Genomic DNA, 22,708 nt, shown 5'->3' on the forward strand with positions numbered 1-22,708 from the left:
CAGGTATGGTACAGTCTATCGTTCCTACCTCCACGGGGTAACGCCGGCCATTGATGCTGTGTTCAGAGCCCTCAGATCCGTTGCTGGGGCCCCAATGAAACTCCACTTTTTCAGCCTTGAAGCGCCCTGGTAGTCCTGCTCCCCGAACAAAGTAATCATCCTTCAACATAATGGCCACTGGAAGAAAGACAGCAGAGACAGAGCGAGAAAGGGTGAGTGAGTCATACATCACTGAATAGACAGCAGAAAATTGGTGTCTGTAGTTGATGTGGAGGCAAATTTCAAAGATAGCTCGAAAACATAATCAAAGCGTTCGTGAGGACACATAAACAATCTCTTTAAGGTCTGAGGAGATGCAGACAAAGGGACGTATTCTGAGGACTTTCTAAATGCAGATAGGTGTTTATTTTTTTGAGTTACTCAGAAAACAGGCATTCTCACACAAGACAATTTCTGCAATTTTCCATCAACCTCTGAGGCAATTTCTCAAATGAAGGGCTAATTTGAAAAGAAACATTGTTCTTTTCAGCCGGTGCAAACGGCCCGTTTGTTATTCCATCACCACTTTCAGAAATACGGTGCGAAATAAGAGATGGCCTTCTTTTAAATTCATAAATTGGTCTGAAAGGATTGACTTGTTCCATTAACCAAAGAAGCCGCCTTCTGCTCGTACTTTTTCAACCATGACTCAGAGTCATGACCCGTTACAAACACAGAAGAGGAAAGTTACATGGCTACTTATTTGTTCTGTACTGCTATAAAATGCAGAGGTTAAACAGATCATCTGAGTTTGACAAATTCTTCAAGGATAGCTCATACAAATTTGAGACACTGCTGCAATTGTAAGGATCTAAACACTGCAGCAGGTTTATTCATATTAAACCTCTTCAATTTGAGTTTAAAGTGAAAATGATAATTATTCAATGGCGGGAAATCTTTACAATTATAAGTATTTTAATTTCAGGGTCGTTCTCTGAATTTTGATGAATGTTTTCTATTCCTAATTTTTGACAATTTCAGAATTGTATAACTTCCAGCTACTTAACAGGAACTTAGTTTTGACCATGTTTGAACAAGATCAGAAGTTGACTTGGTGAGTACAAATTTACACATGCAAGAAATGTCAGGAGGTATTTCAGAAGTGATAGCGTTTTTTACTGAGCAGCAGTAAATTCATATTTCTGTGTTTCTGTTCTTCATTCTTCCATGAAGCTCCTTAAAAATATATTGATTTATATTCTGTCAGCAATAAACAGCATCATCAGAGATATGTGAGAATTTCAGAGAGGCAATTTTGAATCTGCCATGAAGCACTGTGCCCTTAATCCATACAACAACTCACTCTTTGAGTTTCGACTGTCTCCCCAAAAGACACAAAATGAGAGCTCACTATTTCCAAAAAAACAGCGCTGGACTCTTCAAACTGTCGCTATGGGCAACCAAAATATCAGTTTTCTCTGACTGTGAAGTCTGTTACAAATAAACAGCCTAACAACTTTGTCTGTCTGGCAGCTTTAGTTTATTTTCCATCTAAACTTCAGTGGCCGATGTGTGGGAGCTAACGGAGGAGAAGTTTGCTACAGAAAATAAAATAAGAAATGAAATAGCTTTCAGTTACTTTGGATGAATGTCAGTTCTGGATCCTGCAAAGCCCAAACACAGTGTTGGAAATTATGATTTTATAATCAGTCTATGAGCTTCACATAAAGAGTGCTTATTTACATGTTACTACATTTGTTTCCCTTTACAGTACAGTCCCATATACTGAGTGTGTGTTTGTTGTTGTTGTTGTTGTTGTTGTTGTTGTTGTTGTTGTTGTTGTTGTTGTTGTTGTTGTTGTTATTGTCCTATTATCAAGGAGTGGTGATTGCACATGAACAGAATCTGACAAGATGGAGCCATTAAGTTTTAATCTATTTAAATACAGCACTGCAGGAGTAAAACATTCTAAAAAAAAAAAAAACACTTTATGAAATGACATTTACATTCGAAGTTAAAATATTACAGAAATGTGATAGCTGTTTTTCCTCACATAAATCTAACATGGAGGCATTTCTCAACCAGATTGTCGGGGTGTTAAAGTTGGTCCGCTGCTCAAAAGTCAAACAAACAAAGAAACAAATTATGAATTGGCGCTTCAGCTCAGTGGTCACACTGCACATGCCCAAATGCGGAGGCTATATCCCTCATGGAAGTGGTCCCTTCACTTCTTGTTACTCTACAGCTTTCCTGTCCAGTAAAATATAAATGCCCAATAATAATATAAATACAATCTCCAAAAACATTTTTTTTAATATTAGAATAGAATAAATCTTTATTGTCATTGTACAACAAAAATGTAATATTATTTCCTTTCACTACTACTACTACTACTAATTAATAATATTATCATAATAATTAACAATTCATAATAATAATAATAATAATAATAATAATAATAATAATAATAATAATAATAATAATAATAATAATAATAACAATTGTATTATAATTGTATTTCTTTGTATTATTATTATTATTTCTATGGTTGTTGTTATTATTGTTATTATTGTTATTATTATTATGATGATGAAGATGATGATGACGATTATTATTATTATTATTATTATTATCATTATTATTATTAATACAATTATTATTGTTATTATTATTATCATTATTATGATTATTATTATTATTATCATCATCATCATCATTATCATGGGTAGAAAATTTGTTTTACATTTGATTTGAGCAGGGTATTCAACTCAGTACTCCCTACCTGCCAACATCGTACTGTAAAAAGGCGATTTTCAGGGGTATTGGAATATCACGTACAACCCTAAACTACATATTTCTAAGTTAAATAATGATAAGTGTAAGAAAAATTACTTTTCATTGCTCTTAATTTCCAGATGCTCATTAAATCAAAGAAAAGAAAACATGAAGTGTTTTTAGAAATCAGGCCTGTTTCGGCCTTTTTTGTCTGTCCCTGCCTGGCTATGACACACATCCCACAAACAGGTTGAGGATTGGCTATCTAATTGGTATCAAAGTGAAATAGTGAGACAATTGGGAGAAAGTACAGCAGGAGAACAGGTTTAAATAAGGGAGACTCCCACCAAAATCGAGAGTTCTGGGACTCTGAAAAAGACTCATGAGCTATGAGAATGTGCTGAATATTTGAGGACTTTAGGTTACAGTTGTGGTATATGATATGCACAGCCTCCAATAACAGTATCCATAAACACTCATATCTTCCCCCTCCATTTCCAGAGAAGATATTTTGTGCATTAACTTCTGTCTTGTTGTTTACTTCCAATTTGAATTTGAAGGTAAGAAGTTAAATTGAGCTGTGAGGTAAACTATGTCGAGTTTGTTCTGCAGAAGTTTGGGGTTTATCCAGCCCCTCCCTCCTGCCTGTCTTCACTTCTCCTTCACAGCCTCACAGCATCTCCGCCAGGTGATTCCTCCACACATAAAACGCTCATCTGTCGTTTAGAAACACTGCAGTTTGCATGCATAATTTGTGGCAAGAAAGCAGGGACATTTGTCTTGTTAGCCATGCATTATGTAGCAGGGGGAGAGAGAAGACGCTGCGCACCATTTTGTTTCGCAGCTGTTGTTTGTGTTAGCATTTTTACACGCTTCTCTACATGCTGTGGCACCCCAAATCCTTTTAAACGGTTTTTGCTGTGGTTTTTACTTTGCAGGTGGCCATGATCGTCATTATCATCATTATTATATCTTTATTTCCCCTATGCAAGCTTTCAGGGTGGCCTTTGGGAGATGGCTTGAGTTACTTAAAGTGTCAGGAAGTTTTTCATCATGATGGCACAGATGAGCTCTTCTTTTTCTTTGCCTCTCACTCTCACCTTTGTGTTTGTGCTGGCGGGTGTCATTGCTGGGGATCCTCTATACCTGGAGGTCAGCTGGTCCACCAGCTCCCTCAGGGGAAAGACAGCACACGCTACGTTCGCCTCGCCTGATTGAACTTCATGCACTCAGGCAAACGGATGTCTCACTGCTGTGTGACGCACTGCTACTCGCTCATGATGCAGACACTGAGAGCAGGACGGGACATTTACTCACCCTGTTTGCTAATGAGTGACTGAAAATTGGGAACAAAATGGGGACATTGACACGACCACTGAGGGGATCTGAAAGAAGGAAAGGGCACCAATACCAGAAGGGCATTTAAGCCATTTGAGTTACTATATTGTTACTTTATTTTATGTCCCTAACTTTAACTATGACATATTTCACTAGATTTTGAAAGCTCTAACATGAGTAGCTGAAGGCTATGCTTTTTCTTTTCTGACACAGCTGAGTAGAGTCCCAGTTCTTCCAGTGGTTTTATGTAGCTGCAGGCCAAACACCCTAGAAAAGTGCTATTCACACAGGGATGATACTACCTGGGGATTTCGAATGAACCAGAAACATTTTATCATGTCTATTTTTTGAATGGCAGAGGAGCAAAATCTGTATTTCACTTGAATTTACTGAAATTACCCCCTGGTTGTGGTGTCAAGGCTCTGCGTGTAACAGCTTCCTTGTATCATTATTAACAGGTTACCACAAAAATTGAGCAAAGCGTTAGTTCAGGCAGGCCACAAAGTAAAGCTCTGCCAACAGAATATAAGCTGATCTTAACACCAGTACATCTATGCATCCAATTATCAATTAGCAAAACGCCATTCTGTTTAGCCTGCCTATTCTTACTGCTTCCCCTTGCAAACAGCTTTGCAACCCACCTCCACCCCAGCTCCTCTTTTTCTGCTGTGTCTGATTTTACCAGCGTCATATGTATTGTCACTGATGCTCACTCTGTTCTATTTGTACCCCAGGGAGTCTTTGCTGCTGCTCTCCCTGCCTTGGCTCTTCATGTATGCATTTGAAAATGAGGAGAGGTGTGCTCTCCCCCCCTCAGGCTATGTCATTAGGCACGTGGAAGGGCGGGGGAGCTCTCGGGACATAGCCATCCCACCAAATGTAATGTATTGGATGCAAATAATTATTTTGACGAGCGTGGTCCTGACTGGAGAATACTTAAATTTGTTAACCCTGTAAGACCCACGGTTGCAAAATTACAACATCAGTTTAAGATATTCTTAAAAAAAAAATCTACAAAGTTTTTTTTTTAAAGACCACATTTAAATAGTCAATGGGTCCTATTGTTTAACCCTGCATTGCAATTGGGTGGTCAATGTGTTCATAGGTCCGGCAAGAGGGCCATGAACTCACACAACCTGCAGACTTTTCTTCAGACTCATCTCTTTATCTTATTGGACTGGATTTCCCATGATTCAAGAGAGTAAAATGTCTCAAATATTTTTTTTTGATGATGATTACCATGTCTATAACATGATTGTATTAAGTTATTGTGGAATTCATTCATCAAATGTGATTTTGAGCATGTTATGTCTATGTTGTAATTCTACAACCCTGGGTCAATGTGGTAGTCAAAATAGCAGTTGCACCTGACACATTCCATGGGGACATTGCACTTCTCACATGTTCATATATGGACAGATATGCTTTAGAGATATAGTGTATATGATGATTACTATTAATACAAACTATTAATGTGATTTCTGTTAAAATTTTGAGTTTAGACAATAAGTGATTAAATATTTTTGGTTGCCGTATATGAATTTCTATATGTAGCAGTATTTGAAACTGCATCCGTGTCTCATCAGTAAAAAATAATTAACAGATTTTAAAAAAGACAGAATTTAACTGATCCTGGGCTTTGTTTTTTAGCCTAAATAGCTTCTTGTTGCATTAGAGTAGGCAGAAACAGGTTCTGACTGTTTTGGGGGGTTGCTTGTTGTATTGTTCAGGGAGAGGTGACAATGTTCTGGAATGTGGGGATGCGAAGTGTTCCCTTTATGATAAGTAGAGACCCTAGTAGGCCATCCACACACTATTGTGTAAATTTGGTGGAATGTGAAAGTCAGATTAGGATACATTTGAATTGAAACTATTTAGCCTGGAGAATATATGCTCATCTGTCTTACTCGCTTACGTACATATTTATTATTAATTTGTTTGTTTTACTTTTTCCATTTCAGAATACCACCAACAAAGAGATATGTTCTCTACAGTGTGCAGGATGTGATTGATAAATGGAGAAAGTGATTTTGAGATGGATTCAGACACCGATACCAGTGACGAAGAGGCAGATGAACATGCAAAGTGGACAAAGAAAATCTACAGTCCACTGACTGCCCAGCTGACGATTATATGAACATTGAGCCCCAAACTACCAAACACAAAATGCCCCGTGACCAGTATCATTGGCTAAAAAAGGGACTTCATCAGTCCCAATACTGATTTATCTGGTCCAGATATCACCGATAATGTAATATCCCTCCACACACCACTAGAGTACTTCAAGAAGTTTGTGACCGGTTATATAGAATAGACATACCAACACCCTACGCAGCAAGTGTGATGTTCGTCTTTGCTTTCAGAGGAAAATAACTGTTTCTGGGACTACTGCTGCAAAGGAACAAAGCTGAACACTGGGACACTAGGACTTTGAATGCTCAGAAGGGATTTTGTAAATTTTGTAAATACAGTATTATCTTCGTTTTTTAATTATTAAATGACTTCATAAAAAAATATGATTATTTTATGATTATTATCCATGGCATAAGCTGTTATAAGGCAACATTAGCACTCAACACTGCAAAGAAAACCTAAGTTGTTTAGTATATTTGTCCAAACAAGGTGAGTATAAATATAGAAATTCTGCTCCCAACTAGGCCCAACGTTGCAATATTACAACATATCCCTAAAGTCTTACTAAAACATTGAAATTTTAAAAACCCTTTAATTTCTGTATCAGAGTCCCCCTTCAAAAACATATGAGCGGTGAAACAATTTTTTTCTCAAGTATTTCTATATCTGGGTCTTACAGGGTTAAATGTTTCTCGCCTCCGTGTATTTTGTCCATCAAATCATCAGAAGTTCAGTGAATCTGACCCCTTGCTGTGCACAGTCTCCTGAATTTAAACCAAAAGATGCCATCAAACCCTTTATGTGGAATTGCCTTGGCAGCCTCCATCTTCCTCAGCTTTGAAAGAGGCATACAAAACTGTGAAATGATACAAATCTTCCCAAAACATCACAGGAGTGGGTTAGGCAAAATATGAAATCCCTGGTTATTTGTTGTTCATTTATTGTACTATATATTACAGATATTGCATATTCATACTGGACTGAGATCACAAACAGCCTCTGGTATCATAACAAATTACTAAAGGTCTCCAGACGATGCTAGTCCCCTGTAAATAGTGCCCATTACTTTTATGTGTTCGACATTTTCCAAAGCATTATCCGTTTATTTAATGTCTGCCACCACACTTCAGCTCTCTTGGGCTCCAAGCTGCACCACCAAACCTTTTCCTACCTTCCTCTTTTTTTTTTTTTTTTCATTTTTAGAAACAGGCTCTCTCATTTCATATGTTTGTTAACATTTCATGCAAAATAATAGAATATGTTTGTCTCTCATTTTACATGACATACATGACAAAGCTAGATGTGCAGGGAAGCTGTCCTTAATGGTGATGAAAATCCCACAACATCACAATTTTGTTTGAGTATTGAGGTGATATAGGACAGACTTGATTGTCGTGTTCTGGAATCTCACTCAAGTCCTGATTTTTAGGACTCGTGACTTGACTTGGAATCAGATTTCAGAGGATAGAGGAGGACTCAGACTTATTTATTGATACAGATCGTTTTATTTTTTGCCGTTGTTTTGTACAAGGCCCTGATGATTTGTTCAGTCTGAGCAGGGGGCTGACAAGTATTTTCACCTGCATGCATGTTGACATGCTGCCTTCAGGAACAGTTCCTGCCAGTATGTCTAAAGAGGTGCCATGAGATTCTCTGGTAAAATATTACGGCAGACCCATCCAAGAGCAGGGCAACACAAAAACATTAGAAGACAGAGACATCTTAACAGGATGCACCCAGATGAGACAACCAGATGCTTTAGCTAGCCAACTTAGGCTGTTGATTTGGTAGGGTTGCAGGTATTTTTGAAAGTATTAGGCCCCTGCAGTGATTGCTGGACAGAACAAACAATGAGTGCATATCTCCATTAAGTGAGGCGCTGTGTGCATTAAGGCATGACACAGCGCTGCGACTTCATTAGATCCTCAGACATGCCAACATGATCATTCAGAATATAATGTTAATAAATTAAATGTGTTTTCAACTCATCCAAAAGGTCCCACGGTCAGTCCAGGGTTGTACAGTGAAGGGTTTGGAGTGAGACAGTGGTCCTGCTTATGGAAGTAGTATTAATAATAAGGACTTGGCTAAGCCTTGCACCCAGGTATTGACGACTCTACTAAGACTTGACTATGATTGTCCTTTTGCGACTCAAACTTGATTCCCACTTGGACATTTAGGACTCATGAGGACTACTTACTCGTGGTTTGGTGACTCAACAACAGGGATGAGATTTATTTCCTATACTTTCATTAATTCTGTATTTATAGGCACCTCAAAAGCAAAGAGAAGTCGCCCCACTCATGTCTGTTTCTGTAGCAGCGGGAACTTCCCCGTCTTAAGAGGCTTTACCAAACGCTCCAGCAGCAGAGAAATCATCAAGGAAAAGACATTCACTTTAAAATTAGCAGAATGTATCAGTCATGTGATGGATTCAGTATCACCATCCTCAGTAAAAGCTACCATGACTTCAGTTCCTGGGTAATATAGATGAGCATGTCAACTCCTGTGTAGAGTCAGTGCAGCACATGACTGCCATATTAAAGCAACATCTGTTGCAGACATCTCCCAGCATTGATGTATTTGATCATTGCTTTTCCATTACTGAAGCCTCACCCTCACTTTCAACTTGAATGCAAATCGGCTCTCTGAAATCTCACGACTTGAACTCCAGGAACTCATAAACAGCTGCAGGAGCCACATTTGTAATTTCAATCTCCATTTCCTCGCCTCTGTAGCTGTTTTGACAGCAAGTTGACATTTGGCTGAATGGATAATTAATGCTCTGACTGCAACAACAAATGACACTGTTATATACAGAGCTTAATGAACAGCAAGCATTATGGCCTGTTTTACTAAAACATTTGGCAGATTCAAATGGCCTGTAATGACGATGGGCTGCTGGAGGACCCAGATGATGGAACCCGTCTATTCTGACAGGGATTGACACATCCAGATTGACAGTGTGTGTGCTCCACTTTGAAAAATAGCAGCAAATGTGGCTGAACTGCTGCCGTATTAACAACATGATCATAATGCAGCTGTGCAGGAAAGCAGGTACCAACAATAAAACAAAGGCACAAAGCTACAGGTGGGTTTTCTATCATTTTACATTTACTTCAAAAAACCTCAGCTTTCATGTATGGCTCAAGTTTTTCCCCTGCCACGATCCAGCTGTGTGTAATCAACATTAAAGCCAGGGAAGGAGATTTTTACATAACCAATCCAACCAGAAAATGTCAGAGCCACTCCACCAAAAATATCAGTGTTTCTCTAGCGTTAAATTTCACCAGGTTTGAAGAAATCTTACACTTTGGAGTCAACTGGACAATATTAATGTCACAAATAAAAGGGAAATAGAGAGCCGTCAGAGGTTATGGAATAAAGAGGGGACTCTACCGTCACTGTTAATGAATAAGACGAGAGGCCTTGGTACATTATCAAAGACAAACTCAATGTGCATTTTTTCAAACAAACTATCTGTGTTAAAGTGGTGGTGCAATTAAGGTTTGAAAATATGTTTTTCTATATCCCTTTTGCTCCTTCCAGCACACCTTGGTTAAGCCTCTACAGCGTCTTCCTGCTTCCTATCAATCAATCAATCAGACTTTATTTATAAAGCGCTTTTCATACAATGACATTGTAACACAAAGTGCTTTACATAACTTAAAAAATAGAATAAATTAAGAAAAAATAGAAATAGATAATAAATAAATAAATAAATAAATAAATAGAACTATTAAGTAAAAATAAAACTCAGTTAAAAGCAAGATTAAAAAGGTAGGTCTTGAGTTTGCCTTTAAAAATATTTATGCTCTGGGCAGCCCTCAGATCCTCAGGCAGGGTGTTCCACAGGCGTGGGCCGTGATGATTCAAAGCTGCCTCACCGTGGGTCTTAGTTTTTACTTTTGGTACAATTAAAAGTCCACTACCTGAAGACCTGAGGGCTCTCATTGGCTCATATGATAAAAGCAAATCTGATAAATAAGAAGGGTCAAAACCATTAAGAGATTTAAAAAGCAATAAAATAATCTTAAAATCTATTCTAAAAGATAGTGGAAGCCTACTTTCACTATGGTGTGAAATAACGTCATCATGTGCTTTTAAACGACACATTTAACTTTTAAAAACTCTCAGACGGCTCAGTTGACAAGTCAACAATATTTTGTGTCAAACAGAATTAAAAATCATCAAAGTATTTCATGTCTGAGCTAACACCTACGAATTAAGCATACAGCTGCAGTTAATCAGACTGATGTCAGCAGCTAACTGCACCACAAAAGCCTGCAGAGCATTATCTTGGACTGTATAAATCAACACAAACCTGTGGATGAAACTGAATAAGATAAATGTGCTGCACCTTTAGTACAAACACTCCTGCATATTTCTTTATGTGTAACAGAGCATCCTTTAAAGGAATATAAATAAACTCTGTATTTGACAGAATCAACACTTTGAAGCTGCCTCTGAGTCATAGTTTCAGACCATACTAGTGTAGCAGTGCAGCATTTATTTCAATGGTGGATCTAAAAGTCAAGATCATAACGTACCTGTCTTTTAATGAATTGCTTTACATTATTATTATAGACTTAAAAACTGTTTTCAAATGCAAAAGAACAATGAACAATGAACAATGAACAACATGCCATTCAAATTGTGATTAATCGTAATTAACTATTGAAATTCTGTGATTGACTGCAGTTAACAAAATAATCGTTTGACAGCCCTATTTTTTTTATTTTATTTAGTTTTATACTTTTATTTGAAAGGATGTGACAAAGGATAGAGCAGGAAACTGATAGAAAGAGTGAGGAGGGAAAGAGGCCACAGACTGGAATTGAACCGGACCCAGACTGCCTGCTTAAGGTCTATAGCCTCTGCTCATGGGGTGCATGGCTTAACCACGAGGCAAAACTAGTTCCCCCTGATAGCCCTATTTAATATATATTTTTATAAAGCATCTTGGGATAAATAATCTATTCCCAGGTAACATCAAGTGTACACTAGAATAACCTAACTCAGGAGAACTGAGACAGACACTGCATTTAATGTTAATGAACCTGTGTGGTGTGCGATGCCACAAACTCATCCTCAGTCCGAGCAGCTGGTGAGATAATTCATGGATTTCATGTATGTTTGATCAAAAGATGATCACTAATTTCATCAGTGACGTACACTGCTGCGAATCACATATTTACATGAATGAGCTCAACATCTGACGACGCTTATCAAGAATCTGGGCACAAAGTGTGAGTAAGAGGCTCCAAACAAAAGTCCTCCTGTTGCCTCCCAGAAGCTGCAATATTCATTTGATGGAAAGTTTTGGAGACAACAGTTAACAAATTATGATACGACTATATTTAAAGCTTAACAAACAGTGCAGCTGAAATGTGCACAGTTATTGTCCTGGTACTTGGCCTGTTTCATTATGCAGGATCTCATGTTAATGTGCGGATGGTGGTGCTAAAAAAATAATTTGGGAACACAAAAATAAAAAAAACAACTCCCTAAAAGTTAGACTCCACTTCAGCCCTCTGACTTTATTCCCCCCACTGTTCTGGTTTACAGCATCTGATTTATTTGTATCCACTTGCACAGTTCATAATGGCTGACTGTATTTCATGCACTCACATTTAGCAATACATCAATGCATCATTTCATGTAAGCAACTGTAAGCATCTAATGGTATATAATCCCCATGCTCTGTGCGACTCTGCCTGCAATAATACCAACCACTGTTCCTTTCAGAGAGTCTGCATACAAACACAGATGTTTGATTTGTGTAAGACGGCTCTCCACAGGGAGCGCTTGTTATTTGTACAGTCAGTGTTGAGGCAAGGAGCAGCACAGCGATCTTGTAGGGCTCGACAAAAGTGACACATGTTGACTTAAGGACTGCTCATTTCAACCTTAAAATGCTTTTGAGGAGTCGGTACCTGGTCTAGTTCAAATTCAGCAGCTGAAGGTGTCAAACATTTCCCCTATTCATGAAGAAAAAATGTGTAAGGAAACACAGCTATTTGCTTTAACATGTGAAGATTGATGCCAGTCTCATGTCTCAAATGCAAGGCTACGGATATACTACATGGATATAGCAGAAGACTGGAAATTTGCAAACTCAAACAGCACACTATCCAGGTGTTATGGTTGCTTCCTTACATCTTTGACGCTATATGATTAAAATCAAAGGTTGTTTTGAAGGCAAGCTGTTACTCTGAACACGGTTATGGTGCTGAGCCAAATTAAGCAAATCATTTCTTACAGACATGAATGTTTCAGCTCTATTCAATTATGTAAGAAAACAAGCAGGTCTATTTGAGGTGATCACTGTGTTTTGCCTGTGTGGAGTTTTCCCTGGTCTCCCTCACAGGGTGTTGGGTGGTTCTCTTTCCCACACTGGCTCTCTCCTGCTCCGGCTGCTCCTGCACCTTCACACCTGTTCCCCATCACGCTCATGAAGACACTGCGCTTAAGCTCTGTGGAGAGAGGAGTCGGGTGCCAGAGTATTCCTGCTTCTACAGTGGTACATCGGCCGTCTCACCTGTACATAAAGTATCTCTAGCGTCTAAATATTTTGTGTTTGTCTTCAACTAACTGCCGCTGTCTTCCCTTTTCCTCCAGTGCCTCCTCGAGCCTCCTGCACCTCCGCCCTATCTCTGCAACGCTCTCCCTCCGGACACTCACCTGCCTTCACCCCGTGCCTCACGCTTCACTCCTGCTTCTCCTGGATCTCACTCTCACCTTGGATTCTAGATCAATCATCCTCCACTTCACCGTTAAAGAAATAAAATCACTTCAACTGCTTCCTCAGCTTCCACTTGCTTTTGGGTCCTACTCTACCGGTTTAACTACCATCAACCTATTTCCTTCAATGTTGCGATCATCCCTTAACTTTACATTTTTAATCATTACCCCGGGCTGTGTTAAATGCTTGATTACGACTGGTCGTAACCCCTTAACAATAGTGATAATAGACTAATAGATAATAGTTTTGTCTCTAGCTGAAGCAATGAAAGGAGCAACTTGAACAGACACGTTATGTCAAATTAATCTGCGGAGGTAAGTCTGTCACATTCCCCCTCTGCCTGTTGACACTGTGGTAAAATTGTTACTGGGGTCTCAGGCTGGTCTTGAGAGTGGGGACATGACAGTAAGCAGGCACAGATGCGAGAGCAGCCTCAGGCTTGCTGGACCACAACCATCTCTGATACTTACACATTGCAACCCAAAACAGCATAATATTGGTGTTGTAGTCTGTGGTTTCACATTGCATTGTAGTGATGCAGGAGTGCGAGAGGCCTGACTTTTAAACCCACACTGTGAGCACCACATACTAACTCTCAGACCTGGGTGTACACACAGCTGTTCTGCCCTGCCAGCTCTGACACTACACATCGCCACCTTCTTCCAACCAACCCCACGCTTTCACTTTGCCTCGGTTACTACCTCTGAGGGAAGATCAGAGGCAGAACAACATTTCCCCACCATTAATCCTCTGTGTGTTACACATTGCAGAGGAGACCAAACGGGCGTAAATATCCTGCCCTGAAATAGCAGAGCATTATGGAAGAGCCATCTGCATGACCACCTGCTCACTATACATTGTCCCTTATTTATTGTGTTAGCCTTGCTAGCACTACAAGTTTAAATCAGTTGTTGGATTTACATTTTTCTGTTATATCTAAAGCACTGTCAAAAAGATTTTTTTTTAAATTGATGCAGAAAGTTTTGATCCTTTCTGCTTCACCACTTTCTGTTGACTAAGGTCTGTCTAAATATTTATGAGCTAAATAACTTGTGGATATAATGTCAACAAGAATAGGATAAGACGAACAGGCACGTCTGTTTGTTGCAGTCTGTTTTACTCATTGAGACTAACAGGAGAGGTTTTATTTTACACAGCTCAATCTGCTTTTTGGGAGCTGAAGTAAAGCTATGGACAAATTGGCAATTTATTCAAATGTATCCTCGCATACAGGAAATGATGGGATGTAAAACATTATTGTGCCTAACACACAGCTGTGCTCTGGGCAGCACTCAGAAAGCTGTCCACAGCCATACCAACCACCTGAAGCCTCCCTGACCTCTCGAAAGCTTTTCAACTTCATTTCTCCATGAAGGGGAAAGGATCATCCATCTTACTGACAGCCTGGAATTATGAAAAATAGCAGTGGCTGACAAGTAGGGTCCTCGAGATGCTGAATGCAGATAGCCAGGTGCTGAGTCCTACAGGCTCTGACACCTGCCATGGCACTTGTCCTAACAGGGATTCAGCATGTCTGAATGCAAATGGGATGTGTAATGTTCATCATAAATGACTTGCTGCATATTGCACCTGTCTTGTTTTATAACTATGTGAAGGGAAGTGATGCAACAGATGTTTGACATGCAGACATCTGCCAATATGAGCCAGGATTATTAGAGGTGTCAGATCGGCTTTGTGGTTTGTTGCAGCGTTATTTGATTACGAACATAATGTCAGAAACAACAAGCCATGTCTTCTCAACATGACTGCCTGCTTGTTTGAGAGCTGGTGACAACATATTGCTGTCTTTTCTTTGGGGAATGTGAGGTGAGGTACCAGTAATATAAAGATTAAAAGATTACAAGGGATAACTGAGGTTTATTGTCTATTATTGTTTGTTTTATAGTGTACCTACAATTGGTTCACCAATTTGTGGTTGATGGTTTGTGTTCAAAGCACAGGAGGGTAATGAAAGGGGCCAGAGTTTTCGTCTTACATGTGGTTTTTCTGAGCTGTTTCAGATGAATAACACCTCAAGTTCTTCATCCAGGCATGACTTGTCTCTGTCAATAAACCTTTTGACTTGATTTCAGCCAAGTAGCAAAAGGACCAGTGGATATTAAGATATTGCAGGGTTGGAAAGCTAAACTGGAAATCATCACAATTCTTAAAGATTTGCTAAAAATACGGGGAAAAAAGAGCTATGTCAACCTTTCTCTGAGTTGTAAAGACTTTTGGGAAAGCCTCTAACCACATCTCAGTTTCAAAAAGCCAGGGCTTTTTGTTGTTGCTGTTGCAAGTGAGTATTTGGACGTGTCTGCTCTCCACAGAAGTTGATGGAAGGAATTGGTGAACCAAATTCCAATTTGGCGTACGCACTGCATGCAATTTGAAAGTGTAATGTCGTGTTATTTGCATGCAGATCGAAGAGACTGGGTTGGTTGGTTGTACTGGCGCTGTCATCTTTTTCAGTACCAAATAAGGGACACAATAGCTTTACTCAAACTCTATTATTATGGGAGTTTTAAATTATATACCTCTCTGTTTATCCAAAAATGATCCCTAAACTGACAAATTATACAGCAGAGCTCCATCTGGGAATAATTCTAGATATTTATATTACAAAAAGTGCATGAAACAATGACCAGTAAATGTGTCTTGCACTTGCTCACGTGGTTTTCTTGTGCATCTCTGCAGCAGCATGCTGTGTCATGCTCACCTCCGTGGCTTATTAAAAATTCCCGACGGCATGAAGTGCAGTGTTGAGCCGCCGCTGACCAGCTTAACCCAGCATCCTATTTGCTTCCCATGGCGTGTTGTAGCTGCAGTCTTTTCCTTCTCTGCCGGTTTATCTTTTTTTTATCCACACTTTTGTACCATGAGTAACCTAAACAATCCCATCCGTGGACATAACATATCTCAGCAGGGTTTAATCTTTGTTTTTTTGGTTTTTTTTAGATATATTTTTGTGCATTTTCCCCTTTATCTGATAGGACAGCTGAAGAGAGACAGGAAATGTGGGGAGTAGAGAGTAGGGGAAGACATGCAGTAAATGGTTGAGGCTGAAATCTAACCTCTGACATCTGTGACACAGGCTCAAGTCTCTATATACGGGGCACCCGCTTAGACCACTGGGCCAACGGCACCCCAGGGTTTCATGCTTTTTATGCTGTTGGTATATCTGATGCACGGGAGGGGGGTTGTGATTGGATGACAGGTGTTATGATGGATGTGATCAGTGCATGATGTGCTACTGTTTGTGTCAGATCTGAGCAGGGATCAGTAAAGTGTCTTGTAGTGAATACAGAGAGTAACGTCAAGGTACGAGGTAAGGGGTGACCTGTTCGGGAGGAATCAATGTAGGTCAAAGTACGGGATATACCGACTGATACAACCAAGACATACTTCTTGGAGGAACAGCAACAGCATCCATATCGGTTAACTGACTGGGTCAAGACCTTGCTTCTTTGATTCTTCACCCCTCATCACTAAGGACTGGACAAATCCAAAGATAATCAGCCTTACTTCAGCATTTTATGAAGATACTACTGACACATGCACTGTGCCTGTTTACACCAGCATATTAAAGCTAAAAGTGCATGAATGTTCACGTTATATGCAACTTCAACTACAGGAGCATGGACTTATATGCTCTGAAACTGTGTTGAATGCTTATCTGGTATTTTAAAATGCTAGTTTAGACCTAGATATTAACTGTTAAGCATAATGTGTTTCACATGTGTAACAAATCACCTTTTATTTTTCAGTTTCCTCAAAATGAGCAAATGTTTAAGTTTCTGTAATAACATTTCTATGAATCGTACACATTCATATAATTTAAGCGAGTATGAGTTCAGAAAAACCTTCTCTTACATGAATCCAGAGGTTATAAATCAGTAAGAATCCTAACAGCGACAGGAGTCAGAGTTTTTACCTGTTTTGCCGGTATTCTTCATCGTCGTCTTGTTAGAGGATTCAGTATCAAAGCCCTCCAGTGTCAGCTCCTGATACTCTGTAGACACCTTTGCGTCCTGGTCACCGATGTTGACTGGTGACTGGTTTCTCTCTCTGCATTCTGGGTAAGCTGTCAGCCATCCCTCGTCTGGCCCGTATATACCTGAGGACATCAAGAAGCGTGACAGGGTCTTATCACTGCAGGAAGTGAGTTTGTTGAGAAACTGTGTGGGCTTTAGAGGCATTCATCAGAGGAAAATGACATTTCAGAAGCATCGCATGTCCTCTGAAACAGCTGACAGTGTGCTCTGCCAAGTCATCTGAATTCCAATTAAACACTGCACACAGAATGAACATCATGAGCCCCAAACAGAGACAGCTCCTGAAAAGGCAAAACGTTTTCATTCATGTGGTAAATAGAAAATTTCAAAATGTCATCATCATGAGGCTATTATGTTTCCCCTGCTGCCTTCCAAGCCTTCTTTCATATAAAACATATTCTATATTTGGTTTTGCACTGCTGACCTCCTTCTGAACTCCCCCTCAGACAAGCCATCAGCAGTCAGCCTCAATCTCACACAGCGTCACTGAGCTGACAGGAAACCCTAAAACACCTTAAACAAGTCGTGAGGAAGCTGGTGGGTGTTTGTGTGTGTGTTTCAGTGTGTATGTTTGTGTGTGGAGGCATCCTTTGGCAGTCAATGTCCACAGAATGAAAGCCTGAGGCCATTGGAGTCACTTTTTCTAGAGGCTGTGAGAGACAGATAGTCAGGGGGGAGGCTGGGACTGAAATGTCACCGGCCCCTGCTTTAACACCTGAGTGTTTACCCAAAGATCAGGGCTGCAGCCACCAGGCACACTGGGGGCAGGATGTAGCCCGAGGCCCTCCTCACCCCACCAAACACACTAAATCCAACACACAGAATATGACGCCAAAAAACAGATCAATATGTTGAAGTTATTAATCAACATGTCAGATTTCTAAAAAAAAAGGAGTCTGATTATGGACTGTTTATAAGAAATGCATCTAGCCTCCTGCTTTCAAAAGTCAAGCCTTAAGCCTGACTGTGTTTTTCTCCACCGGGCGGCGACTCTGTTAAAAACAGTACGCGGATAGCATGAAGCCCAGCCTTCAGCAAGGACCTAGCCTTCGTGGCATGAGCCAAATCTAGACGGTTTGGTATATGGAGGATTTTTCACCAATCATTCCCGAGCTTCACATGGCGCCACCCCTGTCACCTAGCACCAAATGGCAAGCTGTCTAACTAGCCAGCATATCTAGCGTCACGCAACTTCGACACCATCATCAACATTTCAAAGACAATTCCAAGTTTCAATGCTGAAACTTGTCTGTCCTTTGTAATATTTCTACAGATTGCTATATAGTTGAAAGTGAATACTATTCTTTGCAGTGTATTACTCAAAGAATTATTACGCAAAGAATCACAGGATATGTTGGCTGACATAGAGCGACTGAAAGCTCTGCTCCGCATGGTGCTGAGATGGCCAGAGGGCACAGAGAGGTGAAGGGAGGAAGAAGACCTGAGGGAGCGAGATACTAATTATTAGTAAAGCACTTAAGAGTGGGAGGTATTGTACTTTACTACATTTTACAGTCCATCCCTTACTTAAAGTTTAAAGAAAAAAGTGAAAAGCCAAAAGGATACCAGCTTTCCATCAACAGAGTGAATGCCAGATGATTGGCTGAAGTCTACCACCTGACGGTCAGGTGAACTGACATGTGGTGTTAAAGATACTATTATACGATTAGCAATGATTACGTATGTTTTCCATGCTAATAAAGCCCTTTGAATCAAAATTGAAAATTGATACTCTAGCAGAGCTGGAAACATTTACTGGTTCATCTTTCGCAGGTCGATAACTCATCAGCGAAACACAACTTTAACAAAACTGAGACCTCTTTCCAGCCATACACTGCATCTCAAAACTAAGCAAGTGTTTTTGTCTAATTTCTCTTCAATGTCTTAATAGACTAAAGACAAAACACACTTACCTAACAAGTCTAGATAGATGCCTTATTTTAAGGTATTACGAGCCAACAATAGGGCCTGAATTTTCAAAAATAATATAAAAATATGTTATTTAATTTAAATAATCCCAACTCTTATCTAAAGAAACCTGTGACATTTTCCTACCACATTGGCAGATTTCTTTACTCACTTCAAACATTTCAGGACTTATTTTTGTCATGTGATATCCTGAAATAAAATGCTTACCTGGACTTGTCAGATAAATGTGGCTTATTTTAAATCTGAGAAGACACTTTTTACTTATTCTTTCGGTAAATCTTAAATAAAGTACTATATAGTTTATTCACAGACTAGTTTTACTACATAAAGTCAACTCAGATTGCAGTTCCTGTGTTAAAGCTCTTCATGTCAGCGTGCTTGGAGTTTGATAACTGTAGAAGCTGACTCATATTTATCTCTTTTTAAATATTATCTCTTGTCAATGTTTCCAGCTCCTGACAATGAAGCATTTTTCTGTTCCTGTGACCTAACATCATGTTATCTCCACAAAATGTCAACCCATGATTCAACCCCCTGCGTGCTGCCTCCCTACAAAGAGATATCAAAGACTTGCTTATTTTCTCTTGGATTAGATAGACTTTGACATTTGAAGATTATTTTTTAATCTAAATTTTGTTTCACTTCTGACTGGTGCACTTTCCCTGTATCTGTGTTTGGTAGTTTGTGACGGCACACTCAGATGCGTCTCATACTCGTATTATGCAATGAGAAACTAAGATAATAGGCTCATATTAACCTAATTAATTGCTCTACATGCAGCCCTACATTCACACATCCTCCTTTGTGTTCGGCTGCTGTGCTTCCGTTTCTTATTCAAGCAGCACTGTGAGCACGGGCACAGACCTATAATTCTCCTGTCAAGGGAAACTAGTTGATCCCTACAATGTTGAGGGGCCGATAAAAGCCCTTTTCATTGAGACATGACTTAAACTCAGCCTTGCTGCATTGCTTTTACATTTTTTGCAATACATCGAAAAAATCGCTCAATTTATGAGTTTATACAACTCTTGAAAATAGCAATCATTTTCCCCTCTGAAATACCACTCTGAGAAAAGGCCAATGAAATCGTCACACATATCTACTCTGTCACTGGTATCAACTGCAATTTAATTTGTGTCAAAATGACTGGTTGCATAGTTTTTTGGCACTGCTTTTGCAGCTTTGGTCAAGTTTGTTTAAAAGAAAACCCCACTGTAGGTCAGTTTAACATCAGCATGGATGCTACTTTGCAGTCATTTAGACTGACAAAACAACCCCTTATTATGTTGTTGACAAATCATAAGATTTATCTCAACTTGTCTTTGGGAACTACACATTTAGCAGCAGGAAGTTTGCAACACAAGCCCAAGGTGTTTTAAATGTTCTGGATGGAAATGGATGCAACTGTAATTACTGAACAATTGCTAAATGTGGGAGCAAGAGACTTTGCAGCTTTAACCCAAAGTTTTATATGAAAAAGCAAAACTTCAATCATGCACCGTAAGGTCGACTCATTCCAAAAGTAAAAAAAGAGCTTGGACACGCTCACTCTGACATTCCCATTTAAAAGCTGACTTGCAGCCACTCGAGTGAAAGTGGTGGAGATACATCGACGCACAGGTCTCTTTCATCTGGCTAGTTTGCATCAGATCACAGGGGAACTGAACTTATCAAGTAGGACAGATAACCATTTTGTGTCATCAGCTCAAAAAGTCAAGCTTTTCTTTGTTCTGTAGCATTGTCTCTAAAATGACTGAAGGCAGAGTCTATTTTAGAGAGCAGTCATGCAAGTGAGAGTGTCCTAACCCCGATGCCTCACTCCATTAGCCTTTGAATCTGCCAGTGAATTTGAATAACAATGGGGTGAGCCCTCGATTCATCAGAAACATTGAGTTTATATCAGTATAGTCATGGCTGCCCTGGTGTTCTGTATCAATACGAACTGTATTAGTTTGTATAAGAGGAGTTAGATTTTGAAGACGACCTCTCTTAACAAGATTTAATATTTAAAATATACAAATATTGTTTTTATAAGCCAACTATTTTATTTGAAAACAAGAGACACAAAACAATAAGTCGTTATTTACACCCTTACATAAAATTTGGTTTGCAACACATTAAAGATTAAAGGTTCAGTGTGTGAAAATGGGAATGGTGTCATTGAAACACTCCCTTGCTCACCCCTCCAGTGATGTGATGGTGGCCTTCAAGGGCAATACGCTCCTGTGATCACGATAAGTATGATCCTCCATTTGTCAAGTTTTTATCATAAAAAACCTGAATACAAATAATCCAACCACAACAACTGCCTTATTTTCTTCCTCCTCTCCCAACCAGTAGTTTGTAATTTACCGTTTAATGCCAGCCGATCCCACCAGCTGCTGGCGGGGTTAAAGTAGGGGCAAAATACACAACTTTGTTCAACTTTTGTAAACTCCTTTTAAAGTTGTTATTGGGGTCACTCAACTAGAAACCACAGATACATATTTTTGAGAGCTGTGTTTGTGTCCAACTGATGAGTTTACATCCATTATTGACCCAGTTTTTAGCTCCAACTTCTCAGACAGCCAATATCTGATACCTCAGCTACTGAATGGTACACTATGTTCCTCTTCTGGTGTCCAGCCTTGAACTGAGCAGGAAGACTAAAGCTTCTTTTTGATGCGAAAGAAAAACACAATTTCCTTTAATTAAATTAAGAAAATTAAAAAGATAGTCATCAAAGTTAGCTGAATTTAAAACCATAAATATGACAAAAATGATCATCAGGAAATCAGTCAAGATCCAAAACGTATTTTTGAGTAACACTGGTCTGATTTAAAAATATTGTCCTGAAGCCTCACTGGGTTTTCTCTCATCCTGTCTGGATTCTGTTTTGCATTACCACCCACTCACTCTACATTATCCTTTACTTATTAACTCACATATTGTGTTTCTAACCTAGGAAAAAGGAGCATTTGAGCATACAACAACAACTACGTTTATAACAAATATAATTAGTGTTTTATTGCAGATTTCTCAAAGCTTATTCACAAATTAGATGCATTCAAAAGCAGCAAAATTAGCATGTTTGTCTGCAGTCCAAATATATAATCATGATGTATATCTCATTTCAACAGATGTATGTCTGGAAGCTGTCAGCATGATAGTTATGGTGTATTTTAGGTGCTGGGAGGTTAATTAGCTCTGCCAGAGATGCACATTTGAATGCACCCACACTTACTCTGAAATGCTGTATATAAAGAGAGGTTTTCTGTCACTGTTTCCATGGTATTGACCTCATCAACCCTTTTTCCCTCTGCTTATATATCTATCAAGCTTTCCTCTTACAACTCGCCCTGTTTATCTTTTTTTCCTTTGACCTCAGAGTCCCTAATGCCCCGGAGCTGCATGTTTCATCATCTCACATCCTGCACATCTGAAAAGGGTTAAGGTTTGATTTTAAAATATGTGGGCATATGGCCATTAACATCCCCAGAAATATAGTCATGCAGCTCTCCTCAGACATACATATTTATGGATATTGTACACTTGGACTGGTATTCATGGTGTTTCAGTGAGAGAATAAGAGTGAGTGGGATGTAAAAGATGGTATTAATGCATGCATTCCAATAAAAATGCAGTATAAACAAGAGCACACTCAAACAGGCATGAACATCCACCAACGCTGGACAATTCTCCAGCAATGCTTTTTGTTCATCAGTAAATAAAACACTTATGGAGGCTGCTTCTTTTCAAGTTGCATTTGGATTTC

The 22,708-nt window shown here is 39.3% G+C and overlaps 1 protein-coding gene across 1 annotated transcript in view; it reads right to left on the reverse strand.

Moving 5' to 3' along the window:
• The window catches only part of ptprga (protein tyrosine phosphatase receptor type Ga), a 401,392-nt gene that overhangs the window by 175,993 nt on the left and 202,691 nt on the right, over nucleotides 1-22,708 (reverse strand). Inside the window, exons 2-3 of the mRNA XM_034682949.1 lie at nucleotides 16,905-17,087; nucleotides 29-177 (exon numbers count right to left, since the gene is read on the reverse strand). Coding sequence (XP_034538840.1) covers nucleotides 29-177; nucleotides 16,905-17,087 — 332 coding nt within the window. The remainder of the gene's footprint in view (nucleotides 1-28; nucleotides 178-16,904; nucleotides 17,088-22,708) is intronic.

The sequence above is a fragment of the Notolabrus celidotus genome, chromosome 1, assembly GCF_009762535.1.
Source record: "Notolabrus celidotus isolate fNotCel1 chromosome 1, fNotCel1.pri, whole genome shotgun sequence".
NCBI lineage: Eukaryota > Metazoa > Chordata > Actinopteri > Labriformes > Labridae > Notolabrus > Notolabrus celidotus.